The sequence below is a fragment of the Pundamilia nyererei genome, unplaced genomic scaffold (genome assembly GCF_000239375.1).
Source record: "Pundamilia nyererei isolate P.nyererei 1_Seehausen unplaced genomic scaffold, PunNye1.0 scaffold00001, whole genome shotgun sequence".
Lineage (NCBI taxonomy): Eukaryota > Metazoa > Chordata > Actinopteri > Cichliformes > Cichlidae > Pundamilia > Pundamilia nyererei.
The window spans coordinates 3,636,525-3,661,107 of NW_005187402.1; the positions used below are offsets into that span (position 1 = coordinate 3,636,525).

Consider the following 24,583-nt stretch of genomic DNA (forward strand, 5'->3'; position numbering starts at 1 on the left):
CGGGGCCATGGGGCGGGATGTCTGACCTGCATGCTGGTTTCTTGTAAACAGTGACCAGGGTTCCCAAAGAATGACACCATTTAGTGGGACGACATGTAATCGATCTCAATTGACCAAGAGTATGAAAATTTGTTGCAGTGTCACAGATTTGACATGGTTCAGCATGTATTTTAGTGTGTCTCATACTATCTCATACTAGTGACAATCTGAAAAGAGAGCATGTCAGGCTGTTTTTAAAATGTGCTTTAATTTATTCAAGTTTTCAGTAACATTTTCTTATAGAAAAGATTTCTTCATTTAGGCATTCCAAAGTAAATAACCCATGTGTGCGGAATTTTATAGAACATTACTTCCTGTTCCAGTTGAGCTTACACAAGAAACTGTCAAATGCATGCCCTGCTAACAGCTGTTGTCAGCATCTTGTTATGTGTCTAACAAAACTGAGTTACATAAATATTCTTTTATTTAACTTCTGGGCAAAAAAAAAGAAAAAAGAAATTCACATATTCCTTTTTTTCCCATTACAAAAATAAAGGAAAAACAAAATCCAAAATATTAAAAAAGAGAACAAAAGAAAACACAATATCTTAGCCATCACCTCCTTACTGCGTGATTTTAGTGGCTGTAATTACCCATCCCACACACCGCCACCATAAAACAGATAAGATATGGAGGTTTCCCACGTGTTACCAGCTTCAAGGTAACCATTGGTCATGGAATCGTAACTAAAAGGTACTGACCTCCATATTTTGCAAGAAATGCAGACGGTGAATGTATTTTTTGTGGAGGAAGGTAGGATTTTTCTTTGTAAATTTGATGTAAATGATCAAAACTGGTCTTAACAACTGTGGTCGGTTGTATTTCGAATGTAAAAGCCATTTAAAAAAAAACTACCAACACCGAGGAGCAATAAGAAACAAGGGGGGCAGGGACATCCATTAACCAGTCCAGATGAGGGACAATTTCCAGATACAATCATTTTGGTCTTGTTGACATTAAGGGGGGAAAATTTAGTGTTAACCAGTGTTTGCTATCTTATAGACAATCAAACAGAAGCGTCACTGGGATAGAGGCATCAAATCTAATAGGGAAATATATTTGGATGTCATCAGCAAAACAGTGAAAGGGAATATTGTGTTTCCTGAAAATTGATTCTAGAAGCAGCATAACATCAGAACCACCTGCCTGTTCTTGTGCCGGTCCCCCTTTTCTGCCAAAACAGCCCTGATCCATTGAAACATGGACTCCACTTGGTCCCTGAAACTGTGCCGTGGTATCTGGCATCAAAATGTCATCCACAGATCTTTTTAGTCCTATAAGCTGCGAGGTGGGGACTCAATGAATCAGACTTGTTTGTCCAGTACATCCCACAGATGCTCAATTAGACTACGATCCTGGGAATTTGGAGACTGCGTCAAAACCCCAAACACATTGTTGTGCTCCTCAAAGCATTCCTGAACCATTTCTGTTTTGTGGCAGGACACATTATCTTGCTGAAAGAGACCACAGCCATCAGGAAATCCTGCTTGCATGGTCTTTAGAAATGACATGTACAACCTTATGTAAGTTGTACGTGTGAAATTTACAGCCACATTGATGGAAGGGCCGAGGTTTCCCAGCAGAACATTGCCCATTGTCCAGTTCTGATGCTCAAGTCCCCATTGTTGGTGGATAGGGGTCAGTATGGGATCCTTGAATGGTCTGTGGCTATGCAACCCCATACCCACTGTGTATTCTGACATCTTTCTGTCAGAACCAGCATCAACGTTTTCAGCAATTTGAGCTACAGTAGAATGTCCACATGGGCATCTGTGAGCTTTGGCATTCCATGACCCTGTCGCTGGTTCACCTGTTTCGATAAATACTGACTGCTGCAGAATGACAGCTGCAGTTTTGGAGATGGTCTGACCCCACTGGACACTGTTACCACAGATTTGCATTGAAGGCCCTGTCACTTTATACTAAGTTGTAATTCCATCTCCTCTTCTAATTTTTCTTATCTTACCGGTAAACTTGATAATGCTCCATACAGATTGGAAATTGGATCCCTACTGTGACCTCTGACCTGAATCTTTATTAAGCACCTTTAGATAGGTGTACCCACATATTTAGACGCGAATTTAGAATGTTTTTATTCCCTAACACGTGGTATTTGTATAATATTTAATTGTAAAATCAAGATATCCATGACTTCTGTCACTGATCTGGAGGAGTTGGAGTAATTTTATCTAAACACAGAGTTCTGACAGAAGGCAGTCTGAGAAATATGTATCCTCTACATGTCCAACACACGGATCTCAGGGAGACTGGGAAATGAATGCTTTTGCTGAGAAGCACTTTGACTATGTGAGTGGACTCTGTTGGCTGGCACAGATGTGAAGCTCACAGCACAATAATTACTGCGGGGAAACCGCTCGGCTCTGACATTGGATGACAAAGCTGTTAATTATTATTACAACCCCGTCACATCCTGTCATTGATCCTCAGATGGTGACACAAGGCGTAAAAGAGCAGATGTTAAGATATCAAACTGTGACACGGCCAAGATGGGTTGCTTTGATAACTGTGACAGCTCGCCAAAGCTTTGAAGATTAGCCAGAGATTGTTGCATAAAAGTGTTTGCACAAGGACAAAAACAAGGCTCAGTAGCACCTTAAAGTGTTTTTGTACTGATGCACATTATTAAAATGACATGTTAGCAGATAATATTCTACTACGGTATAGGTCTGAAGAGTATGGCAGGTTCTTTGTGACTGCAGGTGTGTAGTATTATATCAGCTCACTCTTAATGACAGACTACATAACTTCTGATGGAGGAATAAAAGACACCTTTGGTTATTTCGGTCTACTAAGGGGCATTTGTCATCATCCTCTAATTATGACTTCTGGCCAGTGTGGGTGGTGTTCAGAGTTAACCATAATTAGAAGTAGGTTAAGGCTTGAATTTAAGGACTGTAGTTAAGGGATTGCCTTCTGCATGTTTTTGGATACAAGCCTACGTGGTATTATTAGCCTCACCTGAAGCCTATCAGCCGTATTTCCTGTAGGGTTGAAATAAAACTTGTGTGCTAAAGGCGTTTAGAGTGTGTGTGAGCAGGGATTAGCGGCGAGCGAGCCAGTCGGTGTCGATCTCAGTAGGTCGGCCAGTCTGGCCTGTGAACTCAATCCCGCACACAGACAGAAACGCAGACTGACGTGAGCCTGCACACCGCAGCAGACACAGACACGCTGACACACATGCAGAAACAGACGTTCTGACATATATGCAAACCAGGACACGGGCAGAATATTATGCAAGCACGTGGCCATATGCTTACTTTGCCCGGACACACACACACACAATCACACACAGTAGTGGGAGATTCTCTTGCTCCTTCTCACCTTGAACTGTCATTGGGTGCCTCTAAATAGGCCAATAGTCAACCCCAGTGCAGACCGTCTGGACGTTGGATAGCCTGCTCATTTAGGACACACAGTTATCCTCAAAGTCACCTCTTCAGACTTTTAAACAACGTCTTGCTCGGATAGAGAGATAGCTGGATATTTGCATGATGGCTGCCAAGTCTGCACTTTGAGAGTTTCTAAAAGAGTCACTGTTCATTTGTTGACAGTGAAAATATATTATGAGGTATTGGATCATTTGGGAAAGAATGCATAAACACAGACTAATGAGACTGTAGGCATGAGAGGACCACTTGTAGCAAACGTCTTTAATCTGATTTGATCTTGGAAATGTGAAGTTGAGGTACTGGATGTACTGAGACTTGTGACTATGAAAATAACATTTTTGATTTTTTTTTCTTCTCAAAATGTTTTCCTAAGAAGAGAAATGACTTTTCAGTGGGTCTGTTTGTTGGTTAAAGATAGAATTGTGTTTGTAAGGATGAATTTGTGGTCTTTTTTATTAGAAATCAGATGGGATTGTTAAGAACAGCCTTGTTATAAAGAATATTCCCATCAAAATACTAAAAACATAACATCTGCATAGTATTTATTATTAACTGTAATTATTAAAGATGCTCTGTGTAGATCTTTTAATGGGACCTGTTATGCTCATTGTCAACTCCACATTTTTATTCAGTTCATCCACTCTTTGAAACAAGCCACTCTAGCTCCTCCCACTTTAAGCCATGCTTTCTTCTGATTGGCAGCCCCTCACAACCAGAAGGGTTGATGGGGCTACTGTGCTCAAAGTCAGAGCTGTCTGACTGAGGATATCTGCCCTCAGTGATGTCATACAGAGCCAAAAGATTTTTTTTAAAGTTAATTAGTTGTGCACATGCTGACTTCATTATCTCAAACTTCAATATAATTCAATATTAGCATCCACCATCTTATTAGTATATATGTATACGGGGTGAAAGGGAAATTAAATCTCAATTTTTAACATTCATCACAGTGTGAGTTCATTCCCACAGGGTGTAACCGTCTACATGGTGTTAGGGCTCAGAGTGAGTGTAACAGTCACTCACCAGTTCCACTACTCAGCATATGCCCCAGGGCAGCTGTGGCTACAACTGTAGCTTGCCTCCACCAGTGTGTGAATGTGAGAGTGAATGAATAGTGGTATTGTAAAGCGCTTTGGGTGCCTTGAAAAGCGCTATATAAATCCAATCCATCATTATTATCATTATTATTATCAACTTTGTCTGTTTTAAGTTTTCACTCACCGGAGGAGATCGAGCAGGCGAGCAACTACTGGGTTTCCCTGTAGTTGCAAAGGCAACTACAGGGAAACCCAACAGGACTTCCAACAAAAGACCTAAAAATAGCATCTGCACTGAAAATGATACAGAGGCATTCAAGGAGATGAGCTTAAACGTACAAGTTTTCATTTAGCTCGCCAATGGGATTAGTTTATCCCAACTGAAAAATAGTACATTACAAAGCATTTTTTCTTTGTGTTGCTTAGACTTAACATCGGTTTTAATGTTGCCCTGAGGAGACAGCATGAAGTTCAGTCTGTAGGTCTGTTAAGCAGAGCATCACGCTAAACTTTGGGTTAGCATCGTGATCCCGATCAATCCAGCAACTCATTCGTTTTATAGTCTAATATGAAGTTAAATGATCAAACTTACAAAGCTAAAGCAACTCCATATGTTACATCACGCATAATATTTTAGCCTAAATGCTTTGCTGCCTGCAGCAAACTTTAAAGACACGCCCACTCAGAACAACACCAAATTAACAGAAAAGCACAGACTAAAGCTGTACTTTCCTTCCTTCTGTGTTTCTTGATCGTGGTTAGTGATATTTTGTTTCCTTTTATAATACTTTCAAATTGGGACTATCCTATTATTCCCTCACCATACATTCGTTCACTTACATTCATGTTGTCATTGAAAGAATAGAAATAAGTAGAGTGAAATGATACCGAGTTCCATTTAATCTACAAAATAGCTGCAGTTAATCAAAAACATCAGTTTCATTCATGTAAAAAGATGTCACAAGAACACATAAGATTTCTTTGTAATACATTTCAATGACTTTCAGCATTTGAAGTTTACAGTTTATCATCTAACTCTTATTTCTGTGACACAGTTTGAATCTGAACAGATCAAACATTCCTTACAAATTTAGTGACCGACAGATGTTATTACAGAAATGTGGTTCAACAGTGAGAAAAAAAAAATCTCAATGTTATTTTGGAAAACAAACACATAACAAGACAAACTTTTAGTTAAAAGAAAGTTACTTTTTACACTTATGGTTGCGCTTTTAGCCAAAAGACTTCTAAATAATTTTTTCGACCTCTTGTCACATGGAGTCCCAGAGGTGAGGGAACAAAACGTTCTGCTTCAAAGAGGAGCGTGTATCACATGACCAGCGTGCACGAGCGCCCACTTGACTTTTTTTGTATTTTGGCACAGGTGTGGGATTGCAGGACTTTCAAATGTGACACAAACATCAAAGACTAATGCACAACGAGAACAAAAAACTTCATAGATTTTTAAATACACGGTAGGAGGTGAAGTGCTTGTCTCGAGTATGTTGGATGCCAACACCATCAGAGCATAAGATAATGACGTGCAGAGTGTTATCTTGCATAACATCGTATGAAAAAATGTAGAAAAGCTCCACTGAGTTTTAAAAACTGAGCAGAGATGAGTTAGCATAAACATCAGCTCCGGATGGTGTATTAGTTTTGGATCTTAAGAATGCTCCTCTTCTCCAGATCATTCATCTCTTTGAGAATCAAAGCAACGTTGTAACGAAGCTCCTGGAATTTAGACACAGGTACCTGGAAAAGACCACAGAACATTTAGCACACCCACAAAGTGTTCAGCATTAAAAATAAGCACACAGCCACATTCCACAGCTGCTTACTGTGTGTCTGAATGTCTAAAAATGCAAGAAATAGTCATTAAAGTCATTAAAAACCTGGATTTCTACCTAAAGGATGTAGATGGACTCCTTGCAAAATGCTGTGCTCTAATACTTAAGCCCAGAGTTTCATTTGCTGCCTCCCTAATTTCTGTCCCTGTCATCCCTGTGTTTAAGTCTCAAGCTGCGTGTGAGTCACCATCTGTTTGCAGCGGTCAGACTGCAAACAGACACAAGTGCTAATTAAGAAGAGTGTGCTGAAGAAGGAAGAAGTCATCTCGTCTGTTTGCTATTCATCCTCCCTTCACTTCCAGAGAAGCATGCGTCAGGTGGAGATGAGCTGCACCCATAAAGAAAAACTGCACATCGAATGTTGCTGCTGCTTATCTTCTAATTCTGCTGTAATCTGATTACGTAATCGCTGCACATCCGTAGTAGGCGTCCTCGTCCCTGCTTCTGCTCCGACCACACTGGTAGTCAGCTTTGAAAGCAGTTGTGGATTCTAGTTTGTCATTTTGAGGCTGATGCGGAGTATGGCGCCCCCTGCTGAATAAGACGTACTATAGCATTACACCGTGGCAGTGAGGCTGCCGCACATCCTGGTGGAGTGCATCTATTTATTCTTCATTTTTTTCCTGTTTTAAAACTGACACTTTTGCATTCATGTGAATGGATATCAGGCTTTTTTTTACTGTAGTTTTTTTTCTGTAAGCTGATAAAAGAAAAAAATAAGACTCAGAAATGCAACTGTTTTTTTTAGCATCTAACAAAACAATATTTGTAATAAGCACAAGCAAGCTGACTAGCACAGAAATAACACTGCAAACGTATCAGGGGCACTTGGTCAAGGACGGCTTGTAGGTTAGGCTGCCGTTAATAAACGTTACTTCCTCTGTAATCCTGTTATGCAATAACTGAAACAGACCTACATTAGCCCACTGGCTTACAACCAACATGTTTAACACTCTGCTGTGATAATCCAGGAATAACTATTACAGTGCACAACCATCATCAGTCATGTGGAGAAAAAAATCCATATGATGTTAACAGGTTTCTCAAAAGAAAATCATTCAATGGTTAGCTCATGAGAATGAACTCATTTCCAATGCATACTTTAAGTGTAGCTTTGCATGATTTACATTTAAAAGTAATCTTTATTTATCTGTGTACTAGGACTTTATGCAACCCAGTTCCCTTCCACTGTCTGGCACAGGGTCTCCCCCGTTTCAGGCCACCCTCTTGTTTAACTGATATTCTGGCTTCACCTTCATCCACCTTTAGCAGCAGGTGTGTGGGGCTGTTATGCTCACAGCCAGAACTGTGTCTGAGATGACCATATTAAGGATATCCTCGCTCACTGACATTAAGAGCCAACAGTTTTTACAAGGCTCTATGCAGGTCCTTGAAAAACTAAGTACATCCCATGATTCACCCTCGGGATTGCAACACCTTGACTCGTTTCTTTGTAGTTGTTCTGTTGGAGATTTGCTAATGCATAAGACATTTTCAGGAATTTAAAAGGTATTGTTAAATCCATCCATTTTCGTAAATACTTAAAGACAACCACTCATAATTATCCCTACAGCGAAATTAGTACTACCAATTAACCTAACAAGCATGTCAGTGCTAAGAGAGAATCCATGCAGGCACTTTGTCATGTTGGGAAGACAAAGAGGCGAGGAAACCGTCAACGTCTTCTGAACAACTATTACTTTCAACAAGACTCTTAAAAGCCAAAAGACCAAGAGAAAAACCCCTCTGAACTGTGGTTTTATGCACAGAAATTTGGCATGTAGATCTATACTGTGGTACTGGTATCGTCATTAAAAGTAAATAAAATGAGAATAAGAAGGGGACTGTGGGTCAGAATGTATTGTGTGTACAATCAGGAACAGGTTACTTGTTTAAATACCTCAAAGCGTTGAAACCTCCCATCTGAAAGTTTCATCTGCATGAGAACAGAAGGCTGCAGCGCTCGGGCTAAAGAGCTGTTTCGACACAGAAAAGCAAAAACATCATCTCAAAGTCTAAAGAGTAGGACTTTAAAATGAGTGCAGTAGAAACTTTTGTAATCTTTCACTAAACCCTTCTTCCTGACTTATTTCTATATTGCAAGTAAGAGACGGTGGTAAGAGATGGTATTGTTCCAGGAAAGCTTTAAAACACTGTGTTAGTAGGCAGTTAACCATTAACAAAGATTTCTTGCACATATTGCCATATTGTTTTTGCAGTTCGTTTAGTATGTTACCTTGTAGAAATGGCAACATCCACTCTCCATTTCAATTCTTCAAGTGTGGGGAGATGAGGATCCTTCTGAGAGGCGGCCGCTTCTAGAGCTGCACGGCTGAAAACACAAACAGCACAGGAAATAGAACCTGATTGTAGCACTGCTCTGAGATACCAATCCTGGACATGCCTGAGGTTGTAAAATCAACATACTGATTTCCAAAAACCACACTGGAGAAATCTGTGATGAAGTCTTCGGGTATTCTAATAAAAGAAGAAAAAACACAATAGAAATAACCTCTTCAGAATCTGGGGGGTGGGGTTGCAGAGATAATAAATGAAAACAAAGAGAGGTGTGGAAAAAAAATGATTCCCTCACCTTAGCTCCTTCAAATCTTCCTTAAAGATCTAATCAATGCCCCATCAGGCACCACAGAAGAGGAATGAAGATGTTAGTTAAGAAGTCTGTTTCAGTGAATATAATTTCCAGTGCTTTAGCATCAGCTCACCTCCTGTTTAAGTAACGCTGTGGGGATGCGGATGGCCTCAGACAGCAGTCTGTGGATCCCAGCTACGATGTGACAGAGCCTCTCCTGCGGGATGACACTGCTCTCTGCTATGGACTTCATCCCCTCTGTGCAGTCCTTTCCCTCCAGGGCACTGACCACAGCTGGACAGGGAATCATTCACAGTCACATTAAATGCACTTATCCGGCATCTTCAACTGCTAACACTTGGTCCGAATATCAGCAGAAGATCTTATCACGACATAAACATCCTGGGAGGCTGAGGAGGTCACAACTCTACTGTGGATACTGTTATTGGTCCAGTTTCACAATAAACTTCACCAAAAGGCGTTCAGTTTTATTGTTTCAGGGTACGTATTCGAATAGACACAATATAATACGATTATTTAGTTCTTGCTATTTCTTTCTGTTTTAGACTTTATTTACCTTTCAGTATTTTTCGGAACAACTCTTGGTCCACATCCTTCAAGTTTTTTGACAATGACTCGACTTCCGGTGGTATTCTGCCTCCCAGAAAGCTCAAAGAGTCCTTTGAATGGCTGGAAGACATGCCTTGGTGTTCACTAACATACAGAATTAACAGATAAAAAGATGAGAAATTGGTGTTAGAGAGGGGTTTGTCTAGCTAGTTTTGTATTTGTGCGACAGCTTCCGCCTTCATGTCACATGACTCTCATTCCGCGGAGTCTCGCGGTGAGAGCTTAGCTCATCGTTTAGAGGAAAACGGATTTGCAAATGGAGGCGATAGAAGTGGTCTCTTTTTGAACAACCAAAAGGTAGGATTTTTAATATCGATAGCTTCTTAGTTACAGCTTAGACCTGTTCACATAGCGTTCACACATGGCATTTGTTGGGAAATGGGAGTTTCAGATCGTTTTGTGTATTAGCAAACGCTACATAGATATTTCGGAGGATTAGCAGCAAGCTAAGGATGTTAGCTTGTGTTGTGATGTCAGAGGCTTATGCTCGCGTTTTCTAAACACGATACTGTTTATGTAAGTTCTACTCAAGCTAATGGAGCTGGCTTTATCAAAGCCTTTATATATGTGTGCGAGCGCGCGCGCTTTTAACGCGTGGGGTTATGTTTACCGTAACTTGAAGTATTCAGGCTGTTTACCAGTTACTTTGAGTCTAAGCTGTGCCAAATAACAGAGCCAGCAGTTGATTATGAGCTTTATTATTAGCACAGTTGCTAAGTAAAAAGCATTCATAGTAGGTAGCCTAACTAGTTTTTCCATTAAAGTAAATCGGTAGATGTTTCTTCTTACTGATGCTTGGACGAAAAACAGGTTTTCACCATTAGTGACTTTTTTTAGTATCTGAACAATCAGAGTTAGATTTATTGACCAAGTACATGTACACCTACAAGGGACAGGAGTCCGTTTTTTTTCTTTGATCCCAGTATAAACAGATTAGACATGCACAGTACAAACAATTAAAAAACGTGTGCAGTGGAGCAAATATGTTAGAATAAATTATATAATAATTTATTAACTCGAGAGATGAACCAGTATCACATCACAATTTGGCAAAGAAACAATTTTAAATTGTAGTCAAAGGAGCTTGCAAAGAAAAGCTCACCCGAAACTCTGGCTGATTGGGACCCACACCTTGGCTCAGACGATTAGAGGATCATCAGGGGGTCCTTTTGTCCCTCTGCGGGGGGTTACTCCCACTAGGTTTTAATCTGGGACTCCCCACCATTTGGCCTTAGAACTGAAGAAGCTTCTCGAATGAGAGGTGAAACGTCTTCAAGTAACTTAAAGAAGTCCAGACGCTTTTCTTTGCAAGCTCCTTTGACTACGATGACCTGGATGACTGAGAACCTTCACAGACAATTTTAAATTGTATCTTCAGGCACTTTGTTACTAGCAGCCTGTTACAAAAACATGAGCAGAACGCTAGTCAAAAACCTGACATATCTCACAGTGTTTTAAGTAGAGATGGCACGATACCACTTATTTTTTTATGTCCGATACCGATATCATAAATTTGGATATCTGATGATACCGATATGAATCCGATATAGTGTGCTTTTTAATCAATAAAGCAGTTTTTTAATATCTTGCTGCATTTTGTATGAGTTCATACTAAAGCTATTTTGTTATACCTGTATGCAAAAAATACACTGCACCCAAAATATTTCATAGTTCAGCAGTACTGATCAATTTAATAAACTTAAATCCTCCATCCTTCCTATTCTGGTATTTTAATGAGTACTTAGCAGAAATATTAAACAACCTAACTAACAGGGTTGCCAACTCCCAGCAAAAAGAAAAAGAAAAAAAAGAGATTTAATAGTTACTATATAAATAGTGGACTTCTATACATTTTACATCAGATTAACTTTGGGTGTAAGATTAAGATAATTATTTATTAAAAGCTAGACATTTAAAATGAGAATAAGAAAGAAAGGTATTTCTTTGTGCCCCCCTTTCCCATGATTCGTTGAAGACGTCATTAATAAAAATATGTTGATGCGGAATTTTATCGTCGACGTGTCATATGAGAAAATGATGTAAACGTGTTTTTGTAACTGCAATACACTACAGGAAGTTATGGGGGCAGTATCGCTTATATGGTCTGGCCAGACTGCACGCAATACTAACGAAGAAGAACGTAGCTGCGATCCGCAAAACAAGTTAGCTTACCTGTCGGAAGCTTCTAAGAATAATTCTTGTGAAGCCAACACCATTTCAGTTTTGTTAGCTAATGAGTAAAATACGATAATAAAACATTAAACAGGAGTAACTACACTGTCTCTTAGTTTATTAATATTAGCTGTTATTCTGAATTGTATACACCTTCCACCTTGTGTATTTTTGATAAATATCGAACCGTGACACCAAAGTATCGAATCGAACCGTGAATTTTGTGTATCGTTGCACCTAGGGCTGCTCAATTAATTGAATTTTAATCTCGATTACGATCTGGGCTTTCAACGATCAAATGACTGAGCCGATTATTAGCCCCTCCCTCGTGCTTTACTCTCACGCTGCTCCGTGTGGCAAATCGAGCGCACCTCTCTGCATTTCGAACACGTGTCACAACAATTAAGAGGACCCGAGGGAAGCTCGGTAAGCTAAGCAGAAGTTGTCTGTGAAGGTTCTCAGTCATCCAGGTCATCATAGTCAAAGGAGCTTGCAAAGAAAAGCGTCTGGACTTCTTTAAGTTACTTGAAGACGTTTCACCTCTCATCCGAGAAGCTTCTTCAGTTCTAAGGTCAAATGGTGGAGAGTCCCAGATATAAACCTAGTGGGAGTATCCCCCCCACAGAGGGACAAAAGGACCCCCTGATGATCCTCTAATCGCCTGAGCCAAGGCGATTAGTGGCAGAAGCAGAAGTTATTTGGAGTTATTTGGAGAGTGACTGCCGTTGTTTGAAAAGAGAGGTAAAAAAAAACTTCAGTGGTGTGGAAACATTATGGGTTCGTGGAGTCTGACGTGGATCAAGTAGACATAGAGTATAAACTTTGCTACAGTGTCGTAGCTGCACCACAGAGCAACAAAGCAAAGTTCACTAAACATAGATGTTTACATTTTTCATTTATTTTTTATATTGCAAACATTTGCACTGTTATCAGTATTTGCACACTATTTTATATTATTTTTTGACAATCTTTAAAGTCATTATTCAATACATTGTTATTGTTAAATAAATATTGTCAAATAATCGAGATCTCAATTTCAGTGAAAATAATCGTGGTTATCATTTTTGCCATACTCGAGCAGCCCTAGTTGCATCCCTAATAAACAGTGGCATCAACAGTTGTGTTCACAAACAAGCCTTATGAAGGTTAACACATGTACAGTCCAGCATAACGACCTTGCATAATGTATTTATTTGAAGGTGTATTGAAACATAGCCCTGCCTATTTATTACCCTCCTCCTTTATTTCAGATACAGATTTACCATGTCTGAATCTTTGTATGAGAAGTTTTTGGCCCCGGAGGAGCCTTTCCCTCTCCTCTCCCAAAGGGCCAACCTGAGTGATGTGGGAACTCTGGATGTCAGCGATTTTGGCTGTCAGCTATCATCGTGTCATCGAACGGATCCTCTGCATCGCTTTCACAGTAACAGGCAAGTACAGAATGACTGTATTTGTGTTTGTACATGTATCTACTGTGCCTGTATACCCCTATTTTGGAGCTCTGTAGTGGTGTGGAGCCTACAGTGCTGAGGATACAGACCTGAATGACATCCCTGTTGCCTTTAACACTCTTGAGTTCAATTCGATTCAGTTTTATTTATACAACACCAAATCACAACAACAGTCCCCTCAAAGTGCTGCTACTGTAAAGTGTCTATTGTTAGCCCTCTATCTGTGTAAGAATAGGAAATTCTAAGTGGCTTGCTAAGCTAGCAGCCAGTCTTGTTGCTGGGGGACTGGAGGAATCCCAGCAGTGAGAGGTTTCAGATTTTCACAGCTCATATTTACACCTCAGTTTGTTTGTTTTTTAAAACTACAAAAACCCTTAAAGAGTAGACACAGGATCCTTAATGTTACTGTGTAACAATGATGGGATTTCAGTAGAGTTTGGTAAATTACCACTCTTGGTGGTGCAAATTAATCCTTGGCTGATAGATAAAGTATCTGTTAGTTGTCGCTCTTTTGGGACTATCCAGATTCTTTTCTAAAGGAAGTAAATGCATCAGATAAACTCTGTGTGCCACAGATGTGCATGAGTGGTATGCCCTGTAAATGCAGAAGAACTTTAAATTGGAACATCCTGTTGCCTGTTTCCAGTCTGCTTGGCAAATTGGAAGAGTTTTGTAACCGTATGTGGAAAGTTACAGATTATACTCCTCTGCAGCCAAAATGCTTCCACATAAATGCAGTCAAACTTGACTCATTTACTAATGCTAAACTTGTTTAAATTATTCTAATTGTTTAATTTGGAGTAGCTGCTAATTTTCTGACAGCACCTCTGCATAAACTACAGAGTTCACATATTTTTTATGAAATTTGCTGATATGAAGCATAAAATGCAATTTTCATATGATGTTCTCTTGGATTAGACACATTCCCAGTAACAGGAATTCTATAATGCTGCAAAGTAAAGTTAAATCTTTTTTATGCATATTAAAAATTCACACAAGTAATATATTTTTTTAAATTTGCATTTCATTCACAATATGCCATTGAAAGTACTGTGACTCATAATGTGCACCAGTAAAATGTGTATAACCTAGGGCTGGGCGATATGACCCAAAATTCATATCTCGATATTTTTTAGCTGGATGGCGATATAAGATATATATCTCAATTTTTTTTTTTAAAGCCATAAGTTAAGAACAAAAAGAGAGTTCTTAGTCACACTGTGTCCCAGATGTCACACGGGCACTTTTATTTACATACAGCGTAGATATTACTCAAAAATAAATTATCAGCATTTATTAAATAATCATGGTCCATAAATAAAAGAAAACAATGTTGTTTTTGTGCATAACAAAAAGCTCACAATTGTGCAGTCAAAATGTAAACTAATAGACGCTGAGCATAATAACAAAGAGACAGATTTCACAGCTGCACCACGTCTCTGAACAGGTGCCATTTGTGGTCCTTATACACACACAGTACGTATCACTCCGCGAGGCTCCTCCCCGGTAGCCGTAATCCTCCGACAATCCATCAAGCGGTGCAGCTCCGTAGTTTAGCAAAGTCATATTAAAACATTTTTTGACAGATTGCTGAGCGCTGTGTACCACATAAAATCGGTTCGCGGTCAGTAAGCATAACCAGAATTCATACATAAGGCGCACTGTCGATTTTTGAGAAAAGGAAAGGATTTTAGGCCGTGCAGCCCCTCCGGGCTGCATGTCGTTAGCGCGGTTAGCTCGTTAGTGCGGTTAGCTCGCTAACATGTTGACGCCGTCCAGCCCCACGCACGGTAACTCGCTAACGGAGATTTTCCGCTTTCATCTTGTCATTGCCTGCAGGTGAAGCTATGGGGGAGGAGGGGGAGTTGTGTTCAGTGAAGGAGAGGCGAGGCCGAGTAACGTTGCGTAGAGACAAAAGTGGACGAAAGAGAGGCAAACCTGCGGCTCCACAAGTATAATTATAACGTAACAAAGACTATATCGATATAAACGATATTGTCACATCTTATATCTCGTATGAAAATATATCGATATTTTAAAAAAAAAAAACTCGATATGTCGCCCAGCCCTAGTATAACCTTTACATTTCCTCTACTGCTGTCCTGAATTGTTAAATGATGGAATAAGTCAATAGTCAGACATGTAGACATGTCTTAAAAGCAGAATGTCTACATATCATGACCTGTGCTCCATGTCAAAACTGATTCATGTGTTAGTGTGTTCTAGTACTAAAGTTGGAAAAGCACGAAAAACAGGGTACTTGTAATTTTTTTGTGCTTAAGAACACAGCAGCAGCACGTTCATTGCTCTTTGTATGGTTTATTTAGTGAGTCGCAAATGCACAACAGTGACGAGACACATCTAAAGTTTTACTGCTGTCCACTGCTTGGATGGTTAGTTCGGGGCTGGTGGGGCTGCTTTGAATTTCACGTTAAGTCTTCTCTATAATGAAGAAAGGTGAAATATCATATGAAGTGACCATAAACAGATGAAAAGACATAAGCTAACAGTTCATGATTAAAACTTATGTTAACAGTGTGCATAGGTATAAAATGTTAAACATAAATATCTTGGAAATTGTAGCCAATCAATTATTTGAACTGTCATATTAGGATTTAGCAAATTAAACACAAACATAAGAAATAAAAGTGTTTTATCTCCAAATCAGACAGTAGCTGAAACATTGTTGCCAAGTGTTACAGCCTGAAACTGTGCAAAATAGTTTAATTATCACCTAGCAGTGGCTGCCAAGTGAACAACTGTTGGAGCAACGTTTTATTATCTTAATTTGAAGGCACAGACGAACAAAGGTCCAGCTGTTCTGTAATCCTCCCCAAATCCTTCATCTGTGCTTTTCTTTTACCTTACTGGTCTAAAAAGAGAGAAGAGAACAACTTCTAGAAGTCACTTAAAAGATTAATTTTGATGTCCACTCTGTTCTCCTCAGGTGGAACCTTACTTCCTGTGGTACCAGTGTTGCCAGCTCTGAGTGTAGCGAGGAGCTCTTCTCCTCCGTCTCTGTGGGGGATCAAGACGACTGCTACTCCCTTCTGGACGACCAAGAACTCACATCGCTGGATTTGTTTCCTGAAGGCAGTGTTTGCAGTGACGTCTCCTCCTCTATCAGCACATACTGGGACTGGTCTGACAGTGAATTTGAGTGGCAGGTAGCTTATTAGTCGGTCTGATTTTTAATATTCTGTAGGTGCTCATGTTTAGTAGGAGTTGTAAGTCATTTGAACTTGTTGCTTTATCTGTATGAATGTGCAAAATGGCTTTCCTAAACAATCCTATCTTGTCATGTCCTAATCTAATTGTTTCCATTGTTGTTTTCCCAGTTACCAGGAAGTGACATTGCAAGTGGCAGTGATGTCCTCTCTGACATAATTCCAAGTGTGCCAAGTTCACCATGTTTGTTTTCCAAGAGGAAGCCGAAGCCCCACCCTCATCGCAACCTGGATGAGCTGCCTTGGAGTGCCATGACCAACGATGAACAAGTAAACAAAACAAGCTCGTTTTGTGCTGAGTGCTCAGAATTAGCATTAAAGCTAATGAGCCAGGTGTTTTCTGTCTTGCGTGGTTTTGTTTGTTGCAGTGTGTCGTCTATTATTTTTTCATTTGTTTGTCTATTTTTTTTACCTGTAATACATTTCGATATACAGTCAGTTGAACTGGTGTGTTATTCCCCCAACCGGTCGTGCAGATGGCCCCGCCCCTCCCTGAGCCTGGTTCTGCTGAAGGTTTCTTCCTGTTAAAAGGGAGTTTTTCCTTCTCACTGTTGCCAAAGCGCTTGCTCATGCAGAGTCGTATGATAGTTGGGGTTTTCTTTGTATTATTGTAGCATCTTTACCTTACAATGTAAAGTGCCTTGAAGCAGCCATCGTTGTGATTTGATGCCATTTAAATAGAGCTGAATTGAATTGAATTTCCACTTCTAGGTGGAGTACATTGAGTATCTGAGCCGGAAGGTCAGCACAGAGATGGGCCTGAGAGAGCAGCTCGACATCATCAAGATCATTGACCCCTGTGCTCAGATCTCTCCCACTGACAGCGAGTTCATCATCGAGCTCAACTGTCTCACCGATGAGAAGCTCAAACAGGTGAGCAGCAACAACAGCTTTGTAGCTGCTGCATATTGAGGAGCAGCGCTGTCGAGAGTTGTTCAGAAACTCCCCTTTTAATGGATCTGTGTGACGTCATTAGGTGCGTAACTACATCAGGGAGCACAGCCCCAGGCAGCGAGCCAGCAGCACCAGGGAGGGCTGGAAGAGGAGCAGCCACAGCAGTGCCAGTACAGGCGGCGTCAGCGGAGCCAGCAGCAGTAACGCCAGCATGGTCAGCTCTGCCAGCTCCTCCACTGGATCTACTGCCTCCAACTCTGTAGCAGGTACGATGCTGCCTGGTTTGACACCGCCACAGGAGTCTGTGCCTATGTTGGTACTTCCAGCTTTTGCCAAGATAAAATTGCTCCCCTGCATTCTGGTCTTGATGTTTCTAACAGTGTCTGTGCCTTGTGTTCCAGGGGGTACAGCCTCTGCCTGTAGTGGGAGCAGTGTTGCTAATATTAGCAGAGCTCACAGTGATGGAAATCTTTCCAGTGCTGCAGAACGCATACGAGACTCTAAAGTAAGAAAGATGAATGTTGAAAAATGAAAAACAGTTTTTGTTTTCTTGGTAAATATTTTGCTCTGCAGAGTCCGGGCCAGTGGTTATAATAAATATCTCTGAAACACTGGAAGAACAGTTGCAGATCTTGATTGTTCTATACAGAAGGACATTTGGCGTCGTGTTAATAATTGTTACACATTTTCTGCCCTTGAAACTTGAGTGAGAGTTTTCTATAGACGAACGCTTGCTTGGAAGCCTTTCTTGGACTTATAACAGATGACCAAGTTGTTATCAGCTCCAGTCTCCATCTTCTCTTTCCTCCGTCTGTCTCTCCTGGCGAGCTGCATGCACCGCTCCTCCCCTCACCCTCACACTGTGGTGTAGCAGCAGAGGAGACTGTGTGACTGTAATACCTGAGCGCAGAGGTGGGCAATTAATTTACCCAAGGGCCCACGTGAGAAACTGGGACTCTTGTGGAGGATCACTACAGGCGTATGAGTGTGGAGACTCTCATTGAATCTAAGGAAGTGAGGACTGTGGTTGGTGTGATTACGAGAAACCACTCAGCATTTCAGAACTAGACTTTTTTTTCTTTTCATGAACTTTGTCAGACAGCAGAGTTTACATTTCTTTAAACTGCTGTTAATTGCGACTTTAAATATTGACATCCACTGTGATCTAAAATGATTATGATCTAATGTGAACTGCTGAGGAAAAATAATTGATTCAGTGATTTAATCAGTTTGGTGAACTTTGCTGTGCTGTGTTAGAATAGAGCTCATCGCTTGTGTGATCTTTGATTGTTTTTTCTTCAGACACAAACACAGGAAGTCTCAGAGTGCAGTCTGAGTGTAATCAGGGGGCAGCATGATGGAGATCACACAGTAAAGAGAGAATAGATTCTCAATGGTTAGATTTTAGCCTGGATCAGCTGTAAGTTGGCTCGTTAGGATCTGTTAAGTCACAAGATGTAGGAAAGCATCACAAGACCAACAAGAATGTCTTTGCAGCCTTGTCTCTAAGCTTTGATCCTGAGGTGAATTGTGTGTTTTGTCTTGCGTTGTGTAACTGATAATATTTTCCAGTGCCAGTTCTGTTGCTATACTATGATTCCCACAGTTGTTCTCAACCAAAGAAAGTCTCAGTTCAGATCATTGGTATGTGCTTTGTCTTTAGCTTAAATATCTTTTTCATTGTTTGTGGAGTACACGTGAGCCCTTTCAGGATTAACAAATTGTAGAATAAGGTTCAGTTAACAAGAAAACTATTTGTAAACTGCAATCATAAAACAGAAATCAGCCTTTTTTGGGGACATATGAGAGAGCAGGTTGTAGCTGACAGATGGTGGAGCTGGTGAAGCAGTGGCTGGATGTTCACAACAACAGCTGTGAGAATGTGCTTACACAGTTTTAGATGAAATGCTCTGATGGATTGTTGAGCTGTGAAATGCAAATTACTGAAAGGGTTGAAGTTGACTTGTATTCCTTTCTACAAAATGCTGTCACACTGCTGACGTCTGCTCATATCAGAGCATTTAGACCCACGATTTATTTATTGTTATTATTAACTCCTCTCTCCACACACCGTCTCTTCCAGAAACGTTCAAAGCAGCGAAAGCTTCAGCAGAAAGCCCTCCGCAAGCGACAGCTCAAAGAGCAGCGGCAGGCCCGAAAGGAGCGACTGAGCGGGCTGTTTCTGAACGAGGAGGTGCTGTCGCTACGGGTGACAGAGGAGGACGATCACGGAGACGACCTGGACATACTGATGTGACACCAGTGAATCAATCAGTGCTCCCTCTACGCCTGCTTTCACTCCACCTAGTCACTAGCATAGAGCTTATAGAACGTGCTAATCCACATCGCTGCATGCGTTAGCTCCGCATATGCTAACATGCTTAGAATGCTTTTTGTAAGAACAATGTGATGGCCAGTAATAGCTTCTTGCAGCATATAACTTAGCTCGACATATTGTTTGCTAATACTAGTGTTACCTGCTGGTGTGTAAATTGCTAAGTGCTGCAGTCACTACTGCTCTAGTTAATGTAGCAGTGATAAAGCACTGCTAATGCTTTAATAGCCACAGTCTCTCCTGCTTACAGCCAGAGGTTAGCGCTGCAGCTCCTTAGAAGATTGCAATTGAATTCACACTACTAATGATGATTATGGCATCTTAATGCAGGTAATAAGAGGTTTGCTTATAGATGCTGTAAGAGGATATATTCACTACTACCTGGCAGAAGGACAGATCAGACGAGAGAGGTGGACTTTGGCTACATTTGCTTCAGTGGGAGCGATGGCAAAGGCTTTATTCCCCACAGGGAGCTGGATCCAAGCTTTGGAGGATGATGTAATTTGATCTGCATACAAATATGTTCATAATCAGCAGGATGAATTGGTCTCGTCAGATTTAAAGTGCTCATACTTTTCTCCTTAACAGCCTCCTTTGAAGCTAATGTTAAAGTTAGCCATGTATGCGACACATTCTTTCACTTTTAAGTTCCTCTTAAATAGAAATATGGCCCAAATCCTGGAACAGCTGCAGTCTTGTGTGAAATAAGTCAGATATGTTTGCTACTGGAACATCAGGATTTTCAGCAGTGCTCAGCTGAACGATTCGGCTGGTTCACATTAGACTTGAATGTGCTCGATGGATTTTTTTTTGGTTGTATTTAATGCTGCTTGGTGGAGCATTATATCGTTGTGTAACTGGAGTGAAGATTGGACTATAAACTAATCCTTTAAGGCAGCTGAGCAGCATTTTTCCTGGACTTTGATCTTTTATAGGTTTGAATAAAAGAAGGCAGATAACAGGCTAAAAGACGCAGAGATCCTTTAAGCATATTATGGGCAGTTTAACATGTCTGTAAACTTACTGTAAATATAATCCCTCTCACACTGTGTCGACACATTCTTGATGCTGAATGAACTGCACATCGATGCACCCATTGTTGCCTTTAGGGGAAAACATGAATCCAAACTACGATGGTTTAGGTGTGGAAAATGCAGCGAGCTGGTCTGTCTTTCTCTCTGCTGAGCTTTGTGGTCCCATTTCACTTTTAAGGCTTAGAGGGAGCACTGAAACACTGCATGTTTCAATCGTTACCCACAGCGAATCCCCGTGTGGACCAGAAACTAACAACTTGCATCATCGTTCGCAAACACCTGTTGAAATAGCTTACCTGTGTTGTAAATAAGCGATCGGTACCATCATATTTACTGCTTGTTTTCAAGGTTTCCTCTGTGATAACGTTTCTTTCCTTTTGGGAGTGTATGTAAATGATGGACATGGCAAACTAACTGGTCATTGGGGCTTGAATGCGTTGCTAGGTTGCTGCCGATCCCTTCAGATATTTTCAGTCATATTTTGATGTGTTTTGTTGTTTTCATCACTTTTATTTGGTCTGTTTTTTTGTTTTCTTGAACTCCTACTTGAATGTTTGACCCTCATTGTTTGTTTGAGTGATTTTGGGAATTGTGGACGTTTTATAGGGTTTTAAAGACCACACTTTGCTCAGTGGCTGGTATGGTTTTGGAGCTATTCTTCAGCTTCTTATTTGAGCCGTCAACGTCGTTTCCAGAGATGTGCTCACTTTGCTCTGAAGATTCAAATCCCAGACAAAGTGCTGATGAAGCAGGACAGCGTTCTGTGGAACTACCGGGATGTTTTCGTTTTGCTCAGTTTTTTCTTGTTAACTTGTAGAAAAGATTTTTTTTTCCACAGCTTCTCTGCTGTAACCTGATGAACCACTACAACTGTCGGCCTAAAAGCTGCTGTTTCTGATACTTGATGTGGACTGAGCCGTGGCTCTTGTTTCTGTCTTGTGTATAAAATAATTACAGCAGTCGGAGGAAAAACAGCTTTGTGTATTCTGTAGCAATGAATTAGTAAAACTCTATTTTGAAAAATGACATAATTTTGAAATAAAAATAAAATAAGTGATGCAACAGAGTAACTTCAGCAGATAAAATGCCATTAACTGCTGAAAATGAATGATATTAAACTTACAAACCTACACAGGATGTTTTGAAAGGGAAGCCCACTGTGGAGGTGTTATATTATATTACGCAAGTGAAAATGTTTTCATTGGCTACTAAAGCAAAGAGTGGATTTACATGCGTTAACTCCTGATTAACAAATGATTCTGGAACAGTGTTGTGTTTGAATAACAGGGTTGAAGGGAGACTGAGCAGTTCACTCGACGCTTCCTGTTTATTGTGAACTCGACAAATAAACATTCAGTGTTGCATCTTTTCTACACGTGTGCTTATTTTGACTTGCAACTTCTGTAGAGGAGAGCATGACTCATTAAGTTATTCATCAGTTTGCAAATTCCAAGCACTTTTTATTGAGCGCTAAATCACTGTGATTTTTATTTTCCACAATAATTAACAAAGGAAAGAACACTTTGGCTTTTCACAGCTCATCAGCTGCTCCTTTGTGTAGTAAGTTCAGGGTGGAGATTGAGATCTTTTGGAGGGAATCCCATCAAGAAGAGGGATCAATGGACTTCCCTGTTTTGCCCGGCCCCAGAGCTCACTGGAGGAAAACCTCTGCATTAAATTTTAGTGCATATAAATACCTTTTAATTAGGTTATTCCAAATAAACAAAATTTCATTATTCTGATCATGGTACAAAGTCAACCTATGAAAAGTTAAAAATGAAAACTAGTGTCTTTCAAATATTGTACGCTCAGACTGGATTTCATACAAGCAACAAATTTTTTACCCCTCAGCCATGAAAGGCTCATGTTGTCACTCCGCCGGTGAGGTGGGTGTGTGGGAGGCGTGGACACTTAAGTTTGTGATAAATTGCAAATGAGGCGTTTCAAATTAATACCATACATGTATCTACTAAAAAAAACAAAAAAACTCCAATGACTTCAAATGTCAGTGATGTCAGGTCAAGGTCAGAGGTCAGGTTTTCTGAAGATGCCAATGCGACGTCACATACATTCTGTCTGTGAAGTAGTCAGACTCGAACGTCAAGGAAGGTGGTAGGGAAGCAGACTATGCAGACATTTCAGGTTTCCAAGGTAGCAATTTACATACAGTGAACTTAATTTAATGTAACTTAACAAAACTTCCTCCCCAAATAAACTCTATTAACAAACTGCAACATAACATGGCTCTGGTAACACAGCTCACCTCTCCTGCATCTGGTAGAGACTGGCTTTAAATAGGGCCATCAATTTCCCTCCAATTGCCCAGCCAGTACCACTCACTCAACTGAGGGATCTAAAACTACACAGATGATCTAAAAACACAAAACCTCTACACACTTCTAACATGCACATTTACACAACTAAATGGCAGTATTAACGAAAGGAAAAACAAATCCCTTTAAACCATAACACAAACAAAAGGAAGCATCTCTATGGAAAAAGAAACCCCTCCACTTGGTTTGACCTGCTGATGTCATATGTGACATCATCAGGACTTTAAAATGAGGAAATGCCAGGCAGGCGTTTCCCCACACCTGACCCTCATGAAGACTGAAAAGACAAGCAAAGTAAGTATGAACAAATGACTTAATCTGTAACATAATAAAATATAAAGAAACATGTAACTGAGTATTTAGCTTAATTTGCAGAATGTTTGATTTGCCGGCAACAAAACGCTTACACAAACAAACCCGGGATAGTGAGTGAAGCAATGTTACTTGACAAATGGCAAAACATAGTAAATACATAGAAACGGAATAATGTGTACAATGTGTACAATGTGCAAAAAAAAAAAAAGGTAAACACATATGGGACAAATGGAGAGCATTGCAACTGCTCCTCCACTTTGTCACACTGTCATCTACAGATCCGTATGCCCTAAAGTGCTTTTATGCTGATTGAGCCATGTTTATGATGCTAAAATGAAATTTTACTAAGTTGGTGCCGTGCAGCAGATTGGTGTAATTACAAATGGATAACTGATTTTACATGATTCGGTTAGATTTTATACATGTGAGACATATTAATCATCCCAGTTTACTTTGCATTTGTTTAACTCACTTAATGCTGCTGAGCAGCTTTTTCCAGAGGCTGAACAGGTCTGCTAACATTGTTGCCATTGTTATTTGTCAGTCTGTATATCCTCAGTTCTTTTCCTTGCCTCCCCTCCGGCCAGTCTGAGTCTCTCCCACCAAAGATAGGAGCAGAGGAGGTGAGGAAGGAGGTCGGTCAGCATCACTGTAGTGATGAGAGATGTTTACTTTGGAGCCTCATTTCAACGCGGTGTCAGTTAAAAGAAGTGCGGCACCTGGTATCTCTCATTGTTCCTTTTGAAAAGTTTACCATTCTGTAAAATGGAACGATATCCATTGGATTTTTGCCACACTTTCAAACGGTGAAGACCAGAAAGTTGGATCACGATCCTGATCTTTTTGCTTTTTGTTTCCCTCTATACAGCAAAGGTAACAACCACTACAGAAACATACACCTGTGTGTCTCTTCTGTCCTCCAGATATATTTTATGAAACAAGACATTCTGAAAGATGGCAAACTGACATACTTATTTGGTCTCAAGCTTCAGAAAAGAGAGAAGGCAGGGCTGAAAAAATAAAAAACCCAACCTGTGACATCACTAGGGATGGGTATCATTTAGGTTTTATCCGATACCGGTGCCAAATCGGTATTTTTGAAACGGTGCCGGTGCTTAAACGGTGCTCAAACCAGTGCTTAAAGAATGGAGAAAACAAAATTGGTCCAAAAAACCTCTCATGTTCAGCTGTTTTTTGTAAAAAGATAACAATGTTAGCCTTTTCTGCAGCTATGGGACATATATGGTATCACTCTTGGCTGGAAGC

At 40.3% G+C, this 24,583-nt stretch overlaps 2 protein-coding genes across 2 annotated transcripts; one reads left to right on the top strand and one right to left on the bottom strand.

Annotated features, from left to right (window-relative positions):
- Positions 1-5,372: 5,372 nt before the first annotated feature.
- On the bottom strand, positions 5,373-9,632 carry commd5 (COMM domain containing 5). Its single transcript, XM_005719438.2, has 7 exons — positions 9,504-9,632; positions 9,060-9,220; positions 8,930-8,958; positions 8,764-8,814; positions 8,573-8,668; positions 8,237-8,312; positions 5,373-6,241 (listed from the first exon to the last, which is right to left on the bottom strand). Exons 1-7 carry the CDS (start codon positions 9,625-9,627, stop codon positions 6,140-6,142), a joined length of 639 nt encoding a protein of 212 aa, XP_005719495.1. The 5' UTR covers positions 9,628-9,632; the 3' UTR covers positions 5,373-6,139.
- Positions 9,633-9,793: 161 nt separating this feature from the next.
- Positions 9,794-22,033, top strand: fam199x (family with sequence similarity 199, X-linked). The gene is made up of 8 exons (XM_005719436.2): positions 9,794-9,853; positions 12,979-13,158; positions 16,127-16,346; positions 16,518-16,676; positions 17,118-17,279; positions 17,383-17,566; positions 17,702-17,805; positions 19,384-22,033. The coding sequence occupies exons 2-8, from the start codon at positions 12,992-12,994 to the stop codon at positions 19,555-19,557; spliced, it is 1,170 nt and encodes a 389-aa protein (XP_005719493.1). The 5' UTR covers positions 9,794-9,853; positions 12,979-12,991; the 3' UTR covers positions 19,558-22,033.
- Positions 22,034-24,583: the final 2,550 nt, after the last annotated feature.

Bases quoted from the DNA above. Each gene is read 5' to 3' on its own strand.
- commd5 (XM_005719438.2), bottom strand. From the start codon at position 9,627: ATGTCTTCCAGCCATTCAAAGGACTCTTTGAGCTTTCTGGGAGGCAGA. The intron at 8,959-9,059 runs GTGAGCTGATGC...GGCATTGATTAG, and splicing joins CAGCGTTACTTAAACAGGAG to ATCTTTAAGGAAGATTTGAA. The intron at 8,313-8,572 runs GTAACATACTAA...GTGTCGAAACAG, and splicing joins GATGTTGCCATTTCTACAAG to CTCTTTAGCCCGAGCGCTGC.
- fam199x (XM_005719436.2), top strand. From the start codon at position 12,992: ATGTCTGAATCTTTGTATGAGAAGTTTTTGGCCCCGGAGGAGCCTTTC. The intron at 16,347-16,517 runs GTAGCTTATTAG...TTGTTTTCCCAG, and splicing joins ACAGTGAATTTGAGTGGCAG to TTACCAGGAAGTGACATTGC. The intron at 17,806-19,383 runs GTAAGAAAGATG...CGTCTCTTCCAG, and splicing joins AACGCATACGAGACTCTAAA to AAACGTTCAAAGCAGCGAAA.